General features: G+C 42.1%; 1 protein-coding gene across 1 annotated transcript; it reads left to right on the top strand.

The window, feature by feature from the left end:
* The first annotated feature begins 3241 nt into the window (after positions 1-3241).
* On the top strand, positions 3242-19616 carry igsf5 (immunoglobulin superfamily member 5). Its single transcript, XM_002938737.5, has 9 exons — positions 3242-3417; positions 7630-7716; positions 9086-9409; positions 10806-11111; positions 12758-12880; positions 14889-14913; positions 15708-15802; positions 16712-16785; positions 18750-19616. Exons 2-9 carry the CDS (start codon positions 7659-7661, stop codon positions 18810-18812), a joined length of 1068 nt encoding a protein of 355 aa, XP_002938783.2. The 5' UTR covers positions 3242-3417; positions 7630-7658; the 3' UTR covers positions 18813-19616.
* Positions 19617-21028: the final 1412 nt, after the last annotated feature.

Raw genomic sequence — 21028 nt, 5'->3', positions numbered from 1 at the left:
TAATAAATGCACTGCAGGGTCTATTTTTTGGTAAGGATCAGTACAGGTATGGGACCCATTATCCAGAATGCTTGGGACCTGGGGTTTTCCGGATAAAGAGTCTTTTTGTAATTCGGCTCTCCTACCTAAAGTCTGCTAAAAACATTTAACAATTAAATAAACCCAATAGGGCTGTTCTGCCCCCAATAAGGGGTAATTATATCTTAGTTGGGATCAAGTACAGGTACTGTTTTATTATTACAGAGAAAAGGGAATCATTTAACCATTAAATAAACCCAATAGGGCTGTTCTGCCCCCAATAAGGGGTAATTATATCTTAGTTGGGATCAAGTACAGGTACTGTTTTATTATTACAGAGAAAAGGGAATCATTTAACCATTAAATAAACCCAATAGGACTGTTCTGCCCCCAATAAGGGGTAATTATATCTTAGTTGGGATCAAGTACAGGTACTGTTTTATTATTACAGAGAAAAGGGAATCATTTAACCATTAAATAAACCCAATAGGACTGTTCTGCCCCCAATAAGGGGTAATTATATCTTAGTTGGGATCAAGTACAGGTACTGTTTTATTATTACAGAGAAAAGGGAATCATTTAACCATTAAATAACCCCAATAGGGCTGTTCTGCCCCCAATAAGGGGTAATTATATCTTAGTTGGGATCAAGTACAGGTACTGTTTTATTATTACAGAGAAAAGGGAATCATTTAACCATTAAATAAACCCAATAGGGCTGTTCTGCCCCCAATAAGGGGTAATTATATCTTAGTTGGGATCAAGTACAGGTACTGTTTTATTATTACAGAGAAAAGGGAATCATTTAACCATGAAATAAACCCAATAGGGCTGTTCTGCCCCCAATAAGGGGTAATTATATCTTAGTTGGGATCAAGTACAGGTACTGTTTTATTATTACAGAGAAAAGGGAATCATTTAACCATGAAATAAACCCAATAGGGCTGTTCTGCCCCAATAAGGGGTAATTATATCTTAGTTGGGATCAAGTACAGGTACTGTTTTATTATTACAGAGAAAAGGGAATCATTTAACCATGAAATAAACCCAATAGGGCTGTTCTGCCCCCAATAAGGGGTAATTATATCTTAGTTGGGATCAAGTACAGGTACTGTTTTATTATTACAGAGAAATGGGGAATATTCATTATGGTAGAATTTTGCCTCGGGGGGTTGACAGTTTCAGTCCCTGGAAGAATGTAACCTCGCCAATATGTGTTTCCTTGTAGAACGGGGATCTGAAACCAATGGCCGTTGCCTACACACAAAACCACCTGCTATTCTGAATAAGCCTTTTGTGCTTCTCTCGTGCCTCGTGGCTGCACCTGTTCTCCAGTTTCTGTAACACCAGCAAAAGTGGCTAAAGCTTCTGAAATGACTAAATAAAGGAATCTGATGCAAAAGTGGTGGCTGGGGCACGTCTTCAGAACTGCCCAGTTCCGTTTCCAGGCTCATATATATATATATATTAGTTATTGATGAGCTTGATAAAGGTCCTAATGTGGACTTCTGTATAATGTAAATAAAACTGTTTTATTTTATCATGAAAGAGAGTGCTGGTCCTGGGATTGAAAATTCCAAGTCGGAAAAAAAAAAAATATATATATATACTGAACTAGTGCAAAACGTAGGTGCAGTCACCACTATAAACACAATACTTTGCAGCAGATATTGGAGGCTCAGAAATGAATTGTACCTTTTGTTGTGTGTAATTTTATTGGGCAAAAAAAAAAAATCAACTCTTGGGCACAAAAGGGAGGCCTCTACTTACTGACTGGGCAAGAGAGATAGACGTTAGGGCTTCTTGCACCTTAGACTACCTCCCATTTTAGTGCTGTACCAAAACATAAGCCCTAGAGCAATGGTCCCTAAACCTTGGGGGAGGGCTGGGAGCTGTGGCAAGGGAGGGATCAATATAAAGGGAATTATAGTTTGGGTGAAGACACATGGGGCAATTAGTCGCTGCAACTCTTCCTTCCATAAGTTCTTTTACAAGTCGCTGTTACTAGGGGGTGGGGTCAGGGATCAGGGGGCCGGGTCAGGGAACAGGGGGCGGTGTCAGCTTCTTTTACAGAGTACATGGGTACTTGAGAGTTGGGGAGGCAGCAATGCGGGGGGGGGGGGCAAATCAGTTGGAGAGTGACAGGTCCCTCTGGAGTTTTTTTGCAGGGGGGCCCAGCACCAAGTTGTTATGCCACTGGAAGGATCCCTGTTTGTTCTTCAGGTCCAGCTAGAAAGTCAGTTATGGTGGGATTTCGGGTGAAAACTTTAACGTCTTAGGAACTACATTTGAATGGCTTATTAATATTTTCCTATATGTGCAACCTTGGTCTGAGCTAAGGGTGGGGGCCCCTAATTCAAGGTTGGGCAAAGGACCAAGAGGGGCTTGAACTGAAGAAATCCTGCAACAACTGCCCTAGAGTCTCTACTCATCTTCACAGAGTCTAAGAATTGTAACAACTTTAACACAAAATTGGATTTAGGATCTAAACCTGGAGCTGGACATTTTACTGGGTCACTTATCCAGAGGCTATAATAGATTAAATACAATATAGTATTATATGCTAGGAGTCAGAACCCTATACATCCATACATTATCCCACACAAGCAAATCATTTGCATAATAATGCTGCTGACCCCGCCCATTCCTCCTTGTGCCTGACAGTTCCAGGGCTTAACGATGGATACTTGGGTACAAGTAGGTGCCTCATTTGTTGCTATAGGTTACTGCTCCAATATAAATATTCATCCATAATCACCAACTAACTGCAATCAGTCCTTGCCAATATACAGACTTCTTCTTGGTTCCCTTCTTAGCGTATAGTGCAGAATAAACTTATCCAAACTACATGAAAATTGTCCTTTAGTCAGAATTGAACCTTGGTCCCTACTGTGTAGTAACATTCCTGTATCAGTCATTTTACTATAGTTCCATAATAATATTATTTCTATACCCAGGGCACAAATAAGCACTCACCCCAAATCCCCCCCTAACTGGCCTTCAGGCTGGGCCCCCTTAGCCCATAACAAGGTTACAGATATATAGAAACATTGGGGTAACAGTCACCCCGCTATAGTTCCAGGGGTACCCAGGGCAAACATGGAATGTTACAGAGAGAGACTACAGAGCCGCTGGTTAATGATTATGGGTGGATATGGCCGGCAGCCATGGACTCTACCCTTACCTTATCTAACAGTAAGTGGGAGTAATAGGAACAAGAATATTTGGTTTAGTTACAGTGCAGGAACCTCAGGGAATGCACCTAACAAGCCTGTAACAGGAATAATGTTTTCTACTCTGGGGGTTTAACCTACGTTACTATATGGGACCTCTGGGACCCCCCCCCCGCTGGACACATGTTACCTGGATCAGCCTGAGACCATGACACAGAGATATAAGGTAATTATTATATTTTGTCCCTAAACCCGACCGGTGTCACCTTCCCGAAGGTCAGGAGAATGTGTTACTTTCTATTCATTTGCACTAACGAGTGGGATAAAATGTGTTTCCGATCAATACTGTGACCTTCCTTTATACCATGATGTCAACAGGCAATATTTCTTTTCATTTGGTGCCTTTAATTTAATCTGGTCAAAGTTAGCCCCCTAAGTTTGCTCATAGCCTGTACAGAGAGATACTATAACACTATGGCACATAGGGATTCCCCTGTACTAAGCACAATTCAGCAGGAACAGCCTCTAAGCTGTAAACTAAAATATGGGCCTAGTTTTACTTTAAGCACTGCAGCTTCTTGGATATCACTGAATATGTACCATGGATACTATAATCCAATTATTCTGTCTCCGGAGCAAGCTTGGCACTGTAGGGTATGAAAGCGCTCTAATTGTGACAGCTATAATAGGCTCTGCGTCTGTATGAAGGTCACGGATTCCCAGGAAGAGACCCCAGGGGACCCGGTGCTGTCAGGAGGTGTTGGAGGGGTGTAAATGTACTGTATCTGCTGTATAGATGTCACGCCGGATACTGTTAGAAATGGCACATTAACAGCAGTCTGAAGTGCTAGCCCTTCCCTGATCCGGCTAAATGGAATTAGGCACGAAAAGCCCAAACACTGAACTATGAAGGGATCACTGGGTAATTGGCAGCGCCCCCACCGGGGCCGCCCAGGGACCGTTAGCAATATTTGTACAGGGACTTCCTAATCTAATCCCAGAGCTGGGGGTGAATCATAGGGAGCCCCCCCCGTGGGGGTCATTCTCTGCTCACACTGACCCAACCCTACTGAGCATATACGATAAGGATCTCAGTCAATATGGGTCTATGAACGTAAGGTCATTGGTTTCATGGCAAAGTCATGTCTATATATTAGACAAGTGGGGGGTTCCTAAATTCCCACTCCCAGCATGCCTCTGTCTAACTGCTACAGAGCCGCAGCTTGGGTAATTCTGATTAAAATAAAACCTCACACAAAATTTAATATGTGGATTCTACAATATAAATTTGATAGATGGAAATTCATCATTTCTTTAATTTTGCCCACTGCATGAGTCCTCGGCTTTGGGATGAATCTGGCTATTATTAGCTATGTGATGTATTTTGCACTGCTATACTGCAACGTTGGTTCACTCTGGATTTAAGATAAAATGTACTCATTTTAAATGACATACCAGTTGAACGGTGGATAATGTACCCCCTACTGTAAATGATAAGGATATTAGCAGTCACTGAGGGGTTCTGTGCCCATATAAAGGCACAAGGCTGCAGGCTGAGTTATACAGGGAACTCTGAGTATCACCATTGTATTATAAGGGATAATGTACCCCCTACTGTAAATGATAAGGATATTAGCAGTCACTGAGGGGTTCTGTGCCCATATAAAGGCACAAGGCTGCAGGCTGAGTTATACAGGGAACTCTGAGTATCACTCATGTATTATAAGGGATACTGTACCCCCTACTGTAAATGATAAGGATATTAGCAGTCACTGAGGGGTTCTGTGCCCATATAAAGGCACAAGGCTGCAGGCTGAGTTATACAGGGAACTCTGAGTATCACTCATGTATTATAAGGGATAATGTACCCCCTACTGTAAATGATAAGGATATTAGCAGTCACTGAGGGGTTCTGTGCCCCCCATATAAAGGCACAAGGCTGCAGGCTGAGTTATACAGGGAACTCTGAGTATCACTCATGTATTATAAGGGATAATGTACCCCCTACTGTAAATGATAAGGATATTAGCAGTCACTGAGGGGTTCTGTGCCCCCCATATAAAGGCACAAGGCTGCAGGCTGAGTTATAAAGGGAACTCTGAGTATCACTCATGTATTATAAGGGATAATGTACCCCCTACTGTAAATGATAAGGATATTAGCAGTCACTGAGGGGTTCTGTGCCCATATAAAGGCACAAGGCTGCAGGCTGAGTTATACAGGGAACTCTGAGTATCACTCATGTATTATAAGGGATAATGTACCCCCTACTGTAAATGATAAGGATATTAGCAGTCACTGAGGGGTTCTGTGCCCATATAAAGGCACAAGGCTGCAGGCTGAATTATACAGGGAACTCTGAGTATCACTCATGTATTATAAGGGATAATGTACCCCCTACTGTAAATGATAAGGATATTAGCAGTCACTGAGGGGTTCTGTGCCCATATAAAGGCACAAGGCTGCAGGCTGAGTTATACAGGGAGTCCATATGGGCCAGTGTCATATCAGTACAATTCCTTTGCCCTCTATAGGTACATGTTTCTTTAATGGTACTGTAACCCCTTGTTGCCAGGCTGTTAGCCAGTTGCTAGCCCTGTGTATAGGGCTTTGGTGCGTGCTGCTAACTCTCATTCACCTTCTGCTTCCCTTTATCAAGATGTAACTTGGATGACGAATCACAGCAAGAATGCTAATGCTGAACCCACAATAGGGAATGAGTTCCCTGTATTGAGACTGTACAAGGGCATGGGTACAGAGGCAAGTCACGGGAAGGCTGGAATGTTCCACCTCTCTGTCTGTGCCCGTAGGGTTGTTTTATCCTTTGGCCAAATGATCAAATAAATGTAATTCGACCATTTATGTGACCCCATCAAATGCAAGATAGTGGGGGACATTTATTTAAGTGTGCGATCCGCCATATTTTTTTTTAAGGGATAATGTACCCCCTACTGTAAATGATAAGGATATTAGCAGCCACTGAGGGGTTCTGTGCCCATATAAAGGCACAAGGCTGCAGGCTGAGTTATACAGGGAACTCTGAGTATCACTCATGTATTATAAGGGATAATGTACCCCCTACTGTAAATGATAAGGATATTAGCAGTCACTGAGGGGTTCTGTGCCCATATAAAGGCACAAGGCTGCAGGCTGAGTTATACAGGGAACTCTGAGTATCACTCATGTATTATAAGGGATAATGTACCCCCTACTGTAAATGATAAGGATATTAGCAGTCACTGAGGGGTTCTGTGCCCATATAAAGGCACAAGGCTGCAGGCTGAGTTATACAGGGAACTCTGAGTATCACTCATGTGTTATAAGGGATAATGTACCCCCTACTGTAAATGATAAGGATATTAGCAGTCACTGAGGGGTTCTGTGCCCATATAAAGGCACAAGGCTGCAGGCTGAGTTATACAGGGAACTCTGAGTATCACTCATGTATTATAAGGGATAATGTACCCCTACTGTAAATGATAAGGATATTAGCAGTCACTGAGGGGTTCTGTGCCCATATAAAGGCACAAGGCTGCAGGCTGAGTTATACAGGGAACTCTAAGTATCACTCATGTATTATAAGGGATAATGTACCCCCTACTGTAAATGATAAGGATATTAGCAGTCACTGAGGGGTTCTGTGCCCATATAAAGGCACAAGGCTGCAGGCTGAGTTATACAGGGAACTCTGAGTATCACTCATGTGTTATAAGGGATAATGTACCCCCTACTGTAAATGATAAGGATATTAGCAGTCACTGAGGGGTTCTGTGCCCATATAAAGGCACAAGGCTGCAGGCTGAGTTATACAGGGAACTCTGAGTATCACTCATGTATTATAAGGGATAATGTACCCCCTACTGTAAATGATAAGGATATTAGCAGTCACTGAGGGGTTCTGTGCCCATATAAAGGCACAAGGCTGCAGGCTGAGTTATACAGGGAACTCTAAGTATCACTCATGTATTATAAGGGATAATGTACCCCCTACTGTAAATGATAAGGATATTAGCAGTCACTGAGGGGTTCTGTGCCCATATAAAGGCACAAGGCTGCAGGCTGAGTTATACAGGGAACTCTAAGTATCACTCATGTATTATAAGGGATAATGTACCCCCTACTGTACTACTTACTTCCTCCCTTCTTTCCTCTTCCTTCCTTTCTCCCTCCCTTACTTCCTTCCTTCCTGTAGCCAGAGCGTCAGAATATGCACAACCTACCCGTAGCCAGCCAAAATACATTAGGCTTTATCACACAATGTATATACTAATATTAGTATGATATTAGTTTATATTCTCCATTCCAGACATTACCTCTTATTCTATTGTTATATTATTATACATAATACACTATATTATTTATACATTATACATTATATTATTATACACTGGAAACAAAACTGGAACCATTTAAACACTGGCTGACCCATCTTTTTAAGGTTTCATCTGGGGATAAAGCTTGAAACGGATGGCCGGGGACACAAGGTTTTTTGGGATTCATTTCGTACTGCTGTGCTTGGTGTCAGGTAAAGATTTTCAGTTGACTCTTCTCGACCAGTGCCATCCAGGCAGCATGCCTTCAACCAAAATGTTCCCAAGGCTGAGGAGGAGATTCGTAGGGTTGACCAGTAACTAACTATCCCCATCTTCTGATGTACTTATTAGGGTTATCAAATGATTAAGTGGATCAGTGCTACTCTGCCTCCATGTAAATGTCAAAGTCAGTCAAAACCCAGTCCAAACAATAATATGTTTTACAATTGTATGACTGCTAACCATGTACAGGTATGGGATCCCCTACCTGCAAACCCACAACCCAGAAAGCTTCAAATTACAGGAAGGCCATCCCCCACGGACTCCATTTTAATCAAATAATTCACATTGGAGGCAAAATAGTCCTATTAGGTTTATTTCATGGTTAAATGATTCCCTTTTCTCTGTAATAATAAAACAGTACCTGTACTTGATCCCAACTAAGATATAATTACCCCTTATTGGGGGGCAGAACAGCCCTATTGGGTTTATTTAATGGTTAAATGATTCCCTTTTCTCTGTAATAATAAAACAGTACCTGTACTTGATCCCAACTAAGATATAATTACCCCTTATTGGGGGCAGAACAGCCCTATTGGGTTTATTTAATGGTTAAATGATTCCATTTTCTCTGTAATAATAAAACAGTACCTGTACTTGATCCCAACTAAGATATAATGACCCCTTATTGGGGGCAGAACAGCCCTATTGGGTTTATTTAATGGTTAAATGATTCCCTTTTCTCTGTAATAATAAAACAGTACCTGTACTTGATCCCAACTAAGATATAATTACCCCTTATTGGGGGGAGAACAGCCCTATTGGGTTTATTTAATGGTTAAATGATTCCCTTTTCTCTGTAATAATAAAACAGTACCTGTACTTGATCCCAACTAAGATATAATTACCCCTTATTGGGGCAGAACAGCCCTATTGGGTTTATTTAATGGTTAAATGATTCCCTTTTCTCTGTAATAATAAAACAGTACCTGTACTTGATCCCAACTAAGATATAATTACCCCTTATTGGGGCAGAACAGCCCTATTGGGTTTATTTCAGGGTTAAATGATTCCCTTTTCTCTGTAATAATAAAACAGTACCTGTACTTGATCCCAACTAAGATATAATTACCCCTTATTGGGGGCAGAACAGCCCTATTGGGTTTATTTAATGTAGCCTTTAGATATGGTGATACAAATTACCAAAGAATAGGTTAAATGGAGAGATATGACCCATTATGCACAATTCTTCGTAAAAGGGTCGGAATTATTGTTGGCTGATAAAACATATATTTTGGATGTGCACCAAAAAGTTCTGCTTTTCTGAGTATTTTTTATCATCTCTTTTAATCATTGTGACAGGGTATGGGGTTGCAGGGACGATCCTACAGGGCCCAAGCAACGTCACGGTGCTGAGCGGTTCCGATGCCACGTTTCAGTGCACCGTGGCACCAACATGGTCAGCCATCACGTGGATCTATCAGGGTGTTCAGATTGTCAGCATAAGCCCAAGGGAGGTGACTGTTGACCCCAATCAGAACATCGTTGTGCAGAACTTCACAAACTCTATAACTCGAGATTTTACTTCTATCGTCACTTTTATTAATGTCCAGAAAAGTAACAGCGGACGTATTCAGTGCTTCAGTCTCTCATCTACGAACCAAGAGGCCTTTCTGTCCGTACAGGGTTTGTATGCGTCGCTAAATCTCTTTTCTTTTAATCAGCCATCGCACAATTGAAGTGATTTGTAATTTTACCTTTGCCTAAAGTCAACTTTCTCTTCCTTCCCAGTACTCTCCTTCCTCTCTCACTCACTGCCCTTTCTACTCTTTTGCTTTCAGCCATGTTTATCCTTAAACCCTGCTGCACTGCACTGCTCAACCAAACTTTACTCAGCTGTAGCTGGACTACAACCCCCAGAATAATGTAACATATAATAAGGTTGAGGCATTCTGGGAACTTTAGTCTGGCAACATCAGGTTTGTATTCTTAAAGCAATATTGCACAATAAAACTTTTCCAAAACTTTTCACCAAATCTCAAGGGTCGGCGGCTGCATTAAAATGCAAGAAATCCCCCAATGGGAATCCCAGCTGATGTGAGTAAATCCGGCTCCCTGTTCTCTGTTCCTGCAATTGGAGTTGGGAGCAATAAGCACAGTTTCCCAGCACTGAACAAGTCTGTCCCTTTATCCCCATGTCTGATTCCTGTGCCATATAATGACGGGAAAATGCCATAATTATCTCTATATGTAAGGTACCAGCAAGGGGCCTGACACAGTGCTGGGAATCAGCATTCTCATTGGTCACTTCTCTTGCATTTATAATAAGGTTTTTGGTCAGTAGAATTCTCATTGGTGAATTCCTTGCATCTATAATTATGTTTTTCACCAATTTCTATAGCAAAACTAGGGGGCGCAGTGGGACAGTGTTATGATTGGGTTTACAACCCCTTCAAGTTATCCTTCAAAAAAAAACTTCCCAACCCTGGTATAAAGCCAATTTTCTTCCAACCCTAACCAACCCCAATCCCCATCTGCCCCTTTATGATGCCACCTACGGGTGGGCGATATTGGACAAATTTAGGCTAATTTGATCGTTTGGCCCTGGAGCCAAACGATCGAATTATAACGATGGCAATGGGGCAGTCGGTGTGGGAACTGCATCAACGAGGCGATGCGGTCCCCGATCCGACTAAATTTTTTAACCTGCCCAATCGATATCTGCCCAATTTCAGGCCAGATATCGGTCGGGCAGGCCCGTCGGTAGTGCCCATACATTTGCTGATAAGCTGCCGAATCGGTCTAAGGAACCCATATCGGCAGCTACAATCGGCCCGTGTATGGGCACCTTGCCTGCTCATGTCCAAGCTTCCACTTCTTTATCTTTCCCACAGTCATCCTTACCATTCCCATCCTTCTTGCTTTCTATAACTCATGGCATCTTCACCTTTTTTGTCCCATAACTTACTGTATGTTTATCACGTCCTTTATGCCAATACACAACAGGAAACCCCCAAAACACGGATGAGGATAAATACTCACCTGTACGCAAATAACAGGGTTTATCTATTTTTCCCCACAGTGAAAGGATCGTTGGACATAGCCAAAACTAGTCTTTCGGTCACCATAAATACCACTGTAGATGTTTCATGTGGAGCCGTTGGTTGGTCCCCCATTCCGATTATGACCTGGGTGCTAAACAATACAGCAGCCAGTTCTTCAGAATATACAACCACATCTACAGAGATCCAAGGAGGCCTTTACAACGTCAACAGCATTTTAAAACTAACTCCTTTAGGCAACACCAGAGTGACCTGCATTGCAAGAATAGAAACAACACAGCAAAATTCCACTGTGAATATTACGGTCACTGCTGCTGCCGCTGCTGGTAAGGACTCCAACCTTTTTATTGGCTCACATTTGTTGTTACCAAAACTCTCTTTACTCTAGATTGTCCATCAGGCGTCTCCAACAGAAACATGTTTGAAATCTTATTAACAATTACTGGTGCAATCTCCAAACAGACCTACCCTTTTCAGGGAGCTTAAGGGTCTGTCCTCAGGTCGCCATCTTGAAGGCAGCATTGAAATTTGTCTCTGTGCTTTCTCTCCATGCAAAATAGTTTTTACTCTTCTGCAATATTCTGGAAACTTTTTGTTAGGTGTCTTAAAATACACATGGGAGATAGATTTGCAATCCTCAAGCTGGTTTATATTGAATTCTGGTAGAGTAATTTCCAAGACCCCAGACAAAAATGAAAGACTCTAAGGTGGGGCAAGAGTGAGCAAAGAACATGTTACATTCTGACACTGAGGAGAAGCAATTTAGATTGGACTCTGTATACTGGGTATCCCAGGGTAAACCTGTAAATGGCAGAACCGAGCCGTGAAGCCATGATAACCTGAATGCAAAGTAATTGGTCCAGGCAGTCCAAGTACATGAAATCCACAAGAACGGAACTAGGGGCACAGTACAGGAACAAGGCAGAGATCCAGGAACTGGGTAAGGATTTAGGAACCAAGGATTAAACCAGTTTAATGACCAAGCAAAGAGCAATGGCCAGGATCAGGCTTATGAAGGGTCTTAATTAAATGATGAGTTAAAGAGCCTCCAGTGGCTCAGTTGGTAAGTACATAGTCTTAGAAATACGTGCACCAGAAATTGAATCCCTGCTGGTCCTGACAGAACACTTCTGCCCATGGTTGGGTTGAGTTCTGCACCTCATCAAGGCTAGGTATCTTTGGCTTGAGTCTAACCAGGGTCAACCTATGAGGAGCTTGAAGATTCTTCCTGTCATTGAGTGGGTTTCTCTGGGTGTTCTGGTTTTGTATCTCAGTAGAAAAAAAACACTAGTGGGCATATTGACCCACGATTGTGTGGCCATGGCCAGGAAATTTAATCTCAACTGGGTCAGGGATTTATACTCCCTCAACTGGACTAAAGGTCCCAATACACGTCAAGATTCGCTCGCTTGATGAGGTCGCCAAGCGAGCGGATCTTCACCTGATATCCCCATCTATGGGTGGCCGATATCGGGGGAACATGTAGGCTAATTCGATCATTTGGCCCTGTGGCCAAACGACCGAATTATAATGGTGGCAATGGGGCAGTCGGTTCGGGGACCGCATCAAAGAGCCGATGCGGTCCGAGATCCGACTGAATCTTTTAACCTGCCCGATCGATATCTGGCCAATTTCAGGCCAAATATCGGTCGGGTATGGGCGTCGTTTCTGCCCCTACATGGACCGATAAGCTGCCGAATCAGTCCAAGGGACCCATGTCGGCAGCCACAATTGGCCCGTGTATGGGGACCTTAAATGTTGATCACAACAAGTAGATCTTACAAAGGGCAAGAAAATGGACATTTATGCCTGTGTTTTTGCTCTTTGCACTCTGCCTTCCCATAGGTAAATGACCCCTTAACTTAGTAAACTCAGCAAACTCAGCTAATTTATCTGATCCTATAAGATACACAAGTGCAAATAACCCCCCACCATTAAATGATCTCTTTCAATTTGTCTTTTATTCCATAAGCTTCCAGCACATATGACAGAACGACTGTCATCATTGCAGTAACTGTCACACTTGGCTGCATTCTGCTCATTGTGCTCATCATCGTCGTGGTTGTATGCTGTTGCCGTAAGGAGAAGCAGAGAGGTAATGTTTTGTTTTGTTCTTTTTTTTTTGCAATTATTCAAACTCCAGAGAGTAGACAGATCTAGGCTTCCGACGGCTCAATGTATTATTTTGGGAAAGCTATTAGCACAAATGGAATAGTGGTTTTCATGCAAAATTCATAACGTAAAAGTCTTATTAGAGAGCAGGAAGTGAGAAGGTGCATAAAGAACACAAATTCATGGCTTATTAAGCAAGGTCATTGCTGAAGGTTAAATATTGTGTGTGCCAAATTGTGCCAATGAGATTACATCCCTATGAGATTACATTAGGAGATTTGTTAGTCATTTATATGTGCATTAAATCATAGACAGGTCAGGCCTAAAATTGTAAAAATATGTTGAGGAGAGTGTTAGATCCCATAAGATAAAGCAAAAAGAAGGTTGTGGGTCAACATGTGAGACAAAAATCAATGGCTTATAAACTGAAAAGGAAGGTCAACACATAAGGGGTCATTTATTGTAACTGGAAATCTGAAGTAAGTACAGGGCCTGTAGGAGCCAGGATGTCTATATGCCTTCCCCCAATAACCCCTATTAAATAAAGCAATAATAAATGCAGGCAGGGTGAATGCAGGTCTTTAAGCTCTACTTTGGGGGCAAGAGTTCTGTTTCAATCCACAAAATGGCGGACTGTGCCCTTCTTATGCACTTTCACCCTGGCACGCATGGAATTTCTGCTCGTACGTTAGATCCCAATGCTGCCACCCTTTCATATCCACTTCCAATTTACGTAAATCCAAAGCAGCCTGTAATTACAGCATGTTACCATGATAATCGCCATTGCCGGGAACTAGTAGTGCTTCCTATTCAATTACGAGAACAATGTAAATCAGGTGACCTATTGCCAATCTGTGCCAAGCATGGTCCCACTTTTACTCTAAAATGGACGCTAAACCATACCAATAGTGATGAGCGAATTTTTTCGCAAGGCATGGATTCGCAGCGAATTCAGAATTTCGCCATTGGCTGATTGTTTTGCGAAACCTCCAGAAATATTTGGCGTGGAAAAATTCGTTGTACTGAATTTTTTTGTCACACATCAAATTGGGCACGGTTGCATCAAATTGGTCGCAGTTGCCCCAAAAAAGGGTGTGGTTACGTCAAAATTGGCTGCGGTTGGGTAAAGAAACGCAGGTGGCAAAAAATTTATAGACACGGGCGACATAAAAAATTGCGCGACAAATGCATTTCGCGCTGTTTTGCTCATCACTACGTACCAGTACTTCCATGCCTTCTGTCCCCTGAATATCACCAAGGTACAGAACAATATGGAATTTTAAATATAATGTAAAGGCAGAGTCCAGCTACCAGATGCGCCGCCATACACGTAACGAACCGCTACGGCTGGGCAATATGGGGGGAATTTAGGCTAATTTGATCTAATTATAACGACTGTAATGGCCGAAGTCGGATCTGGGACCACATCAATGAGCCGATGCGGTCCCCGATCCGACTGAATTTTTTAACCTGCCCGATCGAGATCTGGCCAATTTCAGGGCAGATATCAGTCGGGCAGGCCAGTCGTAGTGCCCATACACGGGCCGATAAGCTGCCAAATCTATCCAAGGGACCAATATATACAGCTACAATCGGCCCCTGTATGGGGACCTTTACTCCTCTTTTACTTGGGGTAGGTGACTTTTCCAGGAGGGTAACTTTTGAACCACCCGTATAAAAGAATGACATTTACTGGCATGTTTGGTTGGTTGGTCGGACCCCATGGGTGGCTATTGGCTTCCCCTACAGAAGTGCCACCCAAGGCGGAGCTCTCATCTCACTACATGGCAAACCCCCCTACTTATAGGGGGAGTATATGGTTCCTGGGCTGGAATACAGGACTAACTAGTTCTATATTTTCTAACTGCAATATTCCTGTGTATACAGCTACATAAGGAGAAAGCTGTAACATCTAACAAAGATTTCTCTCTAAATAAAAAGTGTTAATGCTGTCTTTTCCTGATTTTTTTTTTTTTTTTATTTCTCCTTAGAAATGAGTTACCAGAGTACAGCATGGTAAGGATTGTGCTTTACACACACACACATGGTGCAAGAGAAATCACCGGTGAAAATGTTGCTTCTCATTGGAGGAGTTTTTGCATTTTAATGCAGCCGCCGGCCCTTGAGATTTGGTGAAGTTTTATTGTGCAATATTGCTTTAAGAATACAGCCCTGATGTTGCTGGACTACAACTCCCAGCATGCCTCACCCTTCATTATATGTTACATTATTCTGGGGTTTGTAGTCCAGCAACAGCTGAGTAAAGTTTGGTTGAGCAGCGCAGCAGGGTTTAATACCCCCAGCTGATCTGTGTAAATCCGGCTCCCTGTTCTCTGTTCCTGCAATTGGAGTTGGGAGCAATAAGCACAGTTTCCCAGCACTGAGCAAGTCTGTCCCTTTATCCCCATGTCTGATTCCTGTGCCATATAATGACGGGAAAATGACATAATTATCTCTATATGTAAGGTACCAGCAAGGGGCCTGACACAGTGCTGGGAATCAGCATTCTCATTGGTCATTTCTCTAATTTCTAATAAGGTTTTTGGTCAGTAGAATTCTCATTGGTGAATTTCCTTGCATCTATATTTCTGTTTTTCAGCAACTTCTATAGCAAAACTAGGGGGCGCAGTGGGGCAGAGTTATAATTGGGTTTACAACCCCTTTATCTGAGTTGCCTATTTTATAAAATAATATAAATGCTGCCCAAAGGTGATACACACAGTTCTTGTTGGAGGGGATGGGCTCCAGTTGTATAACACCATGTACTGTGCCAGTATAATATTACTGTACTTGCCATTGATTAATTACAGGGGAGCTTCCGCAAAGAATTCTATTGAGCAGACCTATAAGGATTACAACTTTGAATATGAGCCAGACATTTCAGAAGTCCAACGTCCTTTACCAAGTAAGTAACTCTGGAAGTTCAGAAAGAGAAGAACTGGGAACTCGGGCTTCGGAACCACAATGTGTTAAAGAGCCCCCACACAACACAGAAACCCCTAATATCCCTATCCCTGTAATCTGTTCCTACAAACAGTAGGAATAAATACCATTTTATATGCTGAAATCCAGCTGCAAAACTGTTCTACTCTTTCTTCATTTGAAATCCTGGCAGGGGAGGAGGGACTAAAACACTGATGTTACAAATTGCAACAACTTCTCCCCAGCTTACAGACAGCATGCAGGAACTACATAACCCACAATGCATTGCCCTGTGATGTTCCTTTCCTTATTGACATCACGTGTGCAGCAAGGAATTGTGGGATTGGGAGGAGGAAGGCTGAAGGCAGGCTGAGGGACAGGCGTCTACTGTTACATTATATTTGAGTCACAAAGTAGTCAGCAGGGGAACAGGGGGTGGGGCTTAGGGAACAGGGGCGGGGCTTAGGGAACTGTTCCAAACCAGATTATTACATTAAACATCATGAAAAGGCTGCATATCTTTTAATTGATGTATATTGCACAGTTGCCTAAAATTGTGTTAAGGTGGAGTTCCCCTTTAATTTACTCATAACGCTTTGTAGACAGAATCTTCAGGTTTTTTTTTTAATAAATCATAACATTATTGTGAACCTCACAACGCATAAAAAAAAAAATCTATGGATGTGAATATGGAGGCGGGGACTCTTTGACCCTGAGAAAAATATAAATATACATTAGAACTAAGTTCTTGGCCCTAACTCAATTTTTTAATTGTAGGAGGTGAGGAAACTATAAATATAGGGATTATTTCACCATTTTAGTATCTAAATTCATTTCTGTAGGAGCGTGCCATTATCTAGTGAGTTGTCTGACGACTTCTTCTTCTTCACAGGTCTTCCTTCTTTAATATACAGCTCAGTATCTGCCCCATATACTGTTACATTGGACAAAGACTCCTTCTCACAGGTATGTGTAATACAAATAAGAGTTATTATTATTAACATTTATTTAGAAAGCGCCAACATACCCCGCAGCGCTGTACAATAAGTGGGTTACATACATTGGATATACAGAGTAACATATAAATGCCAATGCCGAAATGCGAAAATTCGCTGCAAAACCATGCCTGGTGAAAAAATTCGCTCATCACTAATCCCCACTTGTATGACTGATGCCTGATGCAACTTTTAGACATTCACAACCTTTCCACCTTTTGGCAGCGGGAAGTGTAAAGCAAGCGAACATGCTGAGAAACCTTACAAATATTTCCCCACTCACCCGAGAGGCTCCTTCACTTGATCTTAGTGATGAGTAGTTACTAAGTAAGTCCAGTTGCTTTACACTACAGTCCCATAGACTCTATTTTAATCAAATAAGTGCAAATTTTAAAACTGATTTAACTGATAATAAAACAGTACCTGTACTTGATCCCAACTAAGATATAATTACCCCTTATTGGGGGCAGAACAGCCCTATTGGGTTTATTTCATGGTTAAATGATTCCCTTTTCTCTGTAATAATAAAACAGTACCTGTACTTGATCCCAACTAAGATATAATTACCCCTTATTGGGGCAGAACAGCCCTATTGGGTTTATTTAATGGTTAAATGATTCCCTTTTCTCTGTAATAATAAAACAGTACCTGTACTTGATCCCAACTAAGATATAATTACCCCTTATTGGGGGCAGAACAGCCCTATTGGGTTTATTTCATGGTTAAATGATTCCCTTTTCTCTGTAATAATAAAACAGTACCTGTACTTGATCCCAACTAAGATATAATTACCCCTTATTGGGGCAGAACAGCCCTATTGGGTTTATTTAATGGTTAAATGATTCCCTTTTCTCTGTAATAATAAAACAGTACCTGTACTTGATCCCAACTAAGATATAATTACCCCTTATTGGGGGCAGAACAATCCTATTGGGTTTATTTCATGGTTAAATGATTCCCTTTTCTCTGTAATAATAAAACAGTACCTGTACTTGATCCCAACTAAGATATAATTACCCCTTATTGGGGGCAGAACAATCCTATTGGGTTTATTTAATGGTTAAATGATTCCCTTTTCTCTGTAATAATAAAACAGTACCTGTACTTGATCCCAACTAAGATATAATTACCCCTTATTGGGGGCAGAACAGCCCTATTGGGTTTATTTCATGGTTAAATGATTCCCTTTTCTCTGTAATAATAAAACAGTACCCGTACTTGATCCCAACTAAGATATAATTACCCCTTATTGGAGGCAGAACAGCCCTATTGGGTTTATTTCATGGTTAAATGATTCCCTTTTCTCTGTAATAATAAAACAGTACCTGTACTTGATCCCAACTAAGATATAATTACCCCTTATTGGGGGCAGAACAGCCCTATTGGGTTTATTTAATGTTTTATTTTTATTTTTTGTAGACTTAAGGTATCAAGATCCAAATTATAGAAATACCCCTTATCCGGAATACCCTTGGTCCCGAGCATTCTGGATAAATGGGTCCTATACCTGCAATAGAAATTTATTCCAAGTAGTGAAACAAAGTTACTGAAATCCTATTACCACAAGTTCAATGATTGAAAAAAGAAAGTAAAATATTGAACATTCTTTCTTCTCTCATCTCACCTTCAAGAAATTCTCCATCATCCCATAGGAAATAATACGTCTTTGGTATACAGAGCGATGTGAGAAAGGAATCTGTAGAAATTAAACCTTATTATATATATTTGTTCAATAGGCTTTTGTGGGACTGTGACAGCAACTGGGGGTTCTGAAGGAAAACAATAACCCAACAGTATTAGCCTTACCCTGTTCTGTAGGAGGGAGTTGCCTGTGGGCGGAAGGATTGCAGTTTCAGAGCTCTGTAGGGTTAGTAATCAGTGATAACCCATTGGGTCTAGTTCCCCTTTAAAATTATGGTTTTTGTTTCTCCGCAGGCTCCGGAAAAGGGTTGGAATGATACATTCCTAAGAAAGATAAGGCATGTCACACATGTTTAGAAATCCGTTGCTGATATAAAAATATAAGACTTATCGGCAGACACTCACGTGGATGTCCACTATTTGGGATGTGGAAATATGGAACCCGGAACATGGAATATGGAACCCGGAACATGGAATATGGAACCTGGAATATGGAACCTGGAACATGGAATATGGAACCCGGAACATGGAATATGGAACCCGGAACATGGAATATGGAACCCGGAACATGGAATATGGAACCAGAACGAAGGAAGTAGAGGGGTTCTGCCTTAAGCACTTTATCTACTATACTAAATGTGTTACAGTAGACATGGTGTGCATATTACTACTAAACGGAATGCCTATGGAGGACTAAGCAGAATTATACTATATATAGATAATAGATAATGGATAATAGATAATGATCTGTTGTTTGAAAGGAAAGATCTAATTGGTGGCTATGGGTTACTATTTGTAAAGCTTACATTGTGCATGTTATTTCATTGACCAATAAGAAACTGAGCGCTAGGTAGTGTGGTAGGATGGTAGCTCCAATGGAGACCCCTCTCTCTTCATCACCTCTGGGATAGGCTATTGTCACAATTAAGAAGAAAGAAGACTTCTATCAGGGCTTCATGTACATTGGTACCAGAAATCTGCTTGGGTTACACTAACCCTATTCCCACCGGATGTTCCAAAATGGCGTGACCAGGGGTGGTGAGAAAACCAGGATGTCAGCTTACATGGATCGCTGACTTTTTTAATTGTAATTGTAAAATATGTTTATTGTAAGTATATGTTTCAGAATCCACAATAAAACACAATGCCATAACACTTTAATTTGTATTTCCAGTCTCCAATGTGTAACAGATGCCAGAAGTTCCATTGGAGTATACAGGTCTATTTACTTAGCCAAAGTGGGGCCTTTGCCATTTTCCACATAGGGAGAGGATAACTGTGAGAGCTATAAGGAACTCAAGTGATAAATATTATATGAGGACATATGCCATTAATAATTTAATGGTGGGAATTAGAGTTCCATGGATAGATAGATGGTTCCAGATGGAGATGTCTCACACCAGCGTTTGGCCTATATGTAAGTCAAATCCCAGTGGGGGCGGCCATGCTGTGACAATAACATGCAAAATGATACTTAGTGCCCCAGTTTTCTCATTAAGTGCAGTGTGAGGGAGCCCCATCTCTCCAGGGCTGACAGCTACATTTCCGCGGGACAGTCCCGGTTTTGGTAGCGCATCCCGCTGTCCCAGATAGTTCCATGAATGTCCCGCATTTCCGTAATGGAACTATCCCTGACAGCGGGATGCGCTGGCTGTAGTCAGGCGTTACTCCTCTTCTTCAGCGTCTCCTCTCTATATGCGGCTCCTTGTTCGGCTCCTCTCTATATACGGCTCCTTGTTCGGCGGAGCCAGGTCCTTTTATAAGGTTGCGCCCATGCGTAGTGACGTCACACGTACACATGGGGCGCAACCTTATAAAAGGGCCTGGCTCCGCCGAACAAGGAGCCGTATATAGAGAGGAGCCACTGAAGGAGAAGCTGCAGCATCAGCATGTATGGAGGCACTGTGTATGGGGGGCACCTGTGTATGGGGGGGGCTAATGTGTATGGGGGGGCACCTGTGTATGGGGGGGGCTAATGTGTATGGGGGACACTGTGTGGGGGGGGGGCTACTGTGTATGGGGGACACTGTGTGGGGGGGGCTACTGTGTATGGGGGGCACCTGTGTATGGGGGGCTACTGTGTATGGGGGGGCACCTGTGTATGGGGGGCACCTGTGTATGGGGGCACTGTGTATGGGGGGCTACTCTGTATGGGGGGCACCTGTGTATGGGGGGGCTACTCTGTATGGGGGCACCTGTGTATGGGGGGGCTACTCTGTATGGGGGGGCTACTGTGTATGGGGGGCACCTGTGTATGGGGGCACTGTGTATGGGGGGGCAAAACTGGTACATAGTTATAACTCACTTATAACTGACTGCCTTCTCTCTATATTTGTATTTTATATGTAGGAGTTGCTATATTGTTTTCCTTAGGTAGTACAGTATGAGGGTATAGCACATTTGCGTCTGATCCCGCCATTTCATCTATATAAAAGGAGTATTTTTTTTTTGAAATGGGGTGTGGCAATTGGGGCATGGCCACAAAAGTGGGCGTGGTCAAAAAATTGCCGCGCCAAATCTTTTTGTCCCTCTTTTCATTTTTCAAATATTGGGAGGTATGCATTCACTAATGA

This window comes from Xenopus tropicalis, chromosome 2 (genome assembly GCF_000004195.4).
Source record: "Xenopus tropicalis strain Nigerian chromosome 2, UCB_Xtro_10.0, whole genome shotgun sequence".
In the NCBI taxonomy this organism is placed as follows: domain Eukaryota; kingdom Metazoa; phylum Chordata; class Amphibia; order Anura; family Pipidae; genus Xenopus; species Xenopus tropicalis.
Note: the sequence above shows the minus strand (reverse complement) of the source record. Positions and strands in the feature narration are given on the sequence as shown.

Excerpts from the sequence above, each read along its gene's own strand:
- igsf5 (XM_002938737.5), top strand. The coding sequence starts at position 7,659 with ATGGCCGGGGACACAAGGTTTTTTGGGATTCATTTCGTACTGCTGTGC. Across the intron at positions 7,717-9,085 it reads ACTGCTGTGCTTGGTGTCAG|GGTATGGGGTTGCAGGGACG; the intron begins GTAAAGATTTTC and ends TCATTGTGACAG. Across the intron at positions 12,881-14,888 it reads CCGTAAGGAGAAGCAGAGAG|AAATGAGTTACCAGAGTACA; the intron begins GTAATGTTTTGT and ends ATTTCTCCTTAG.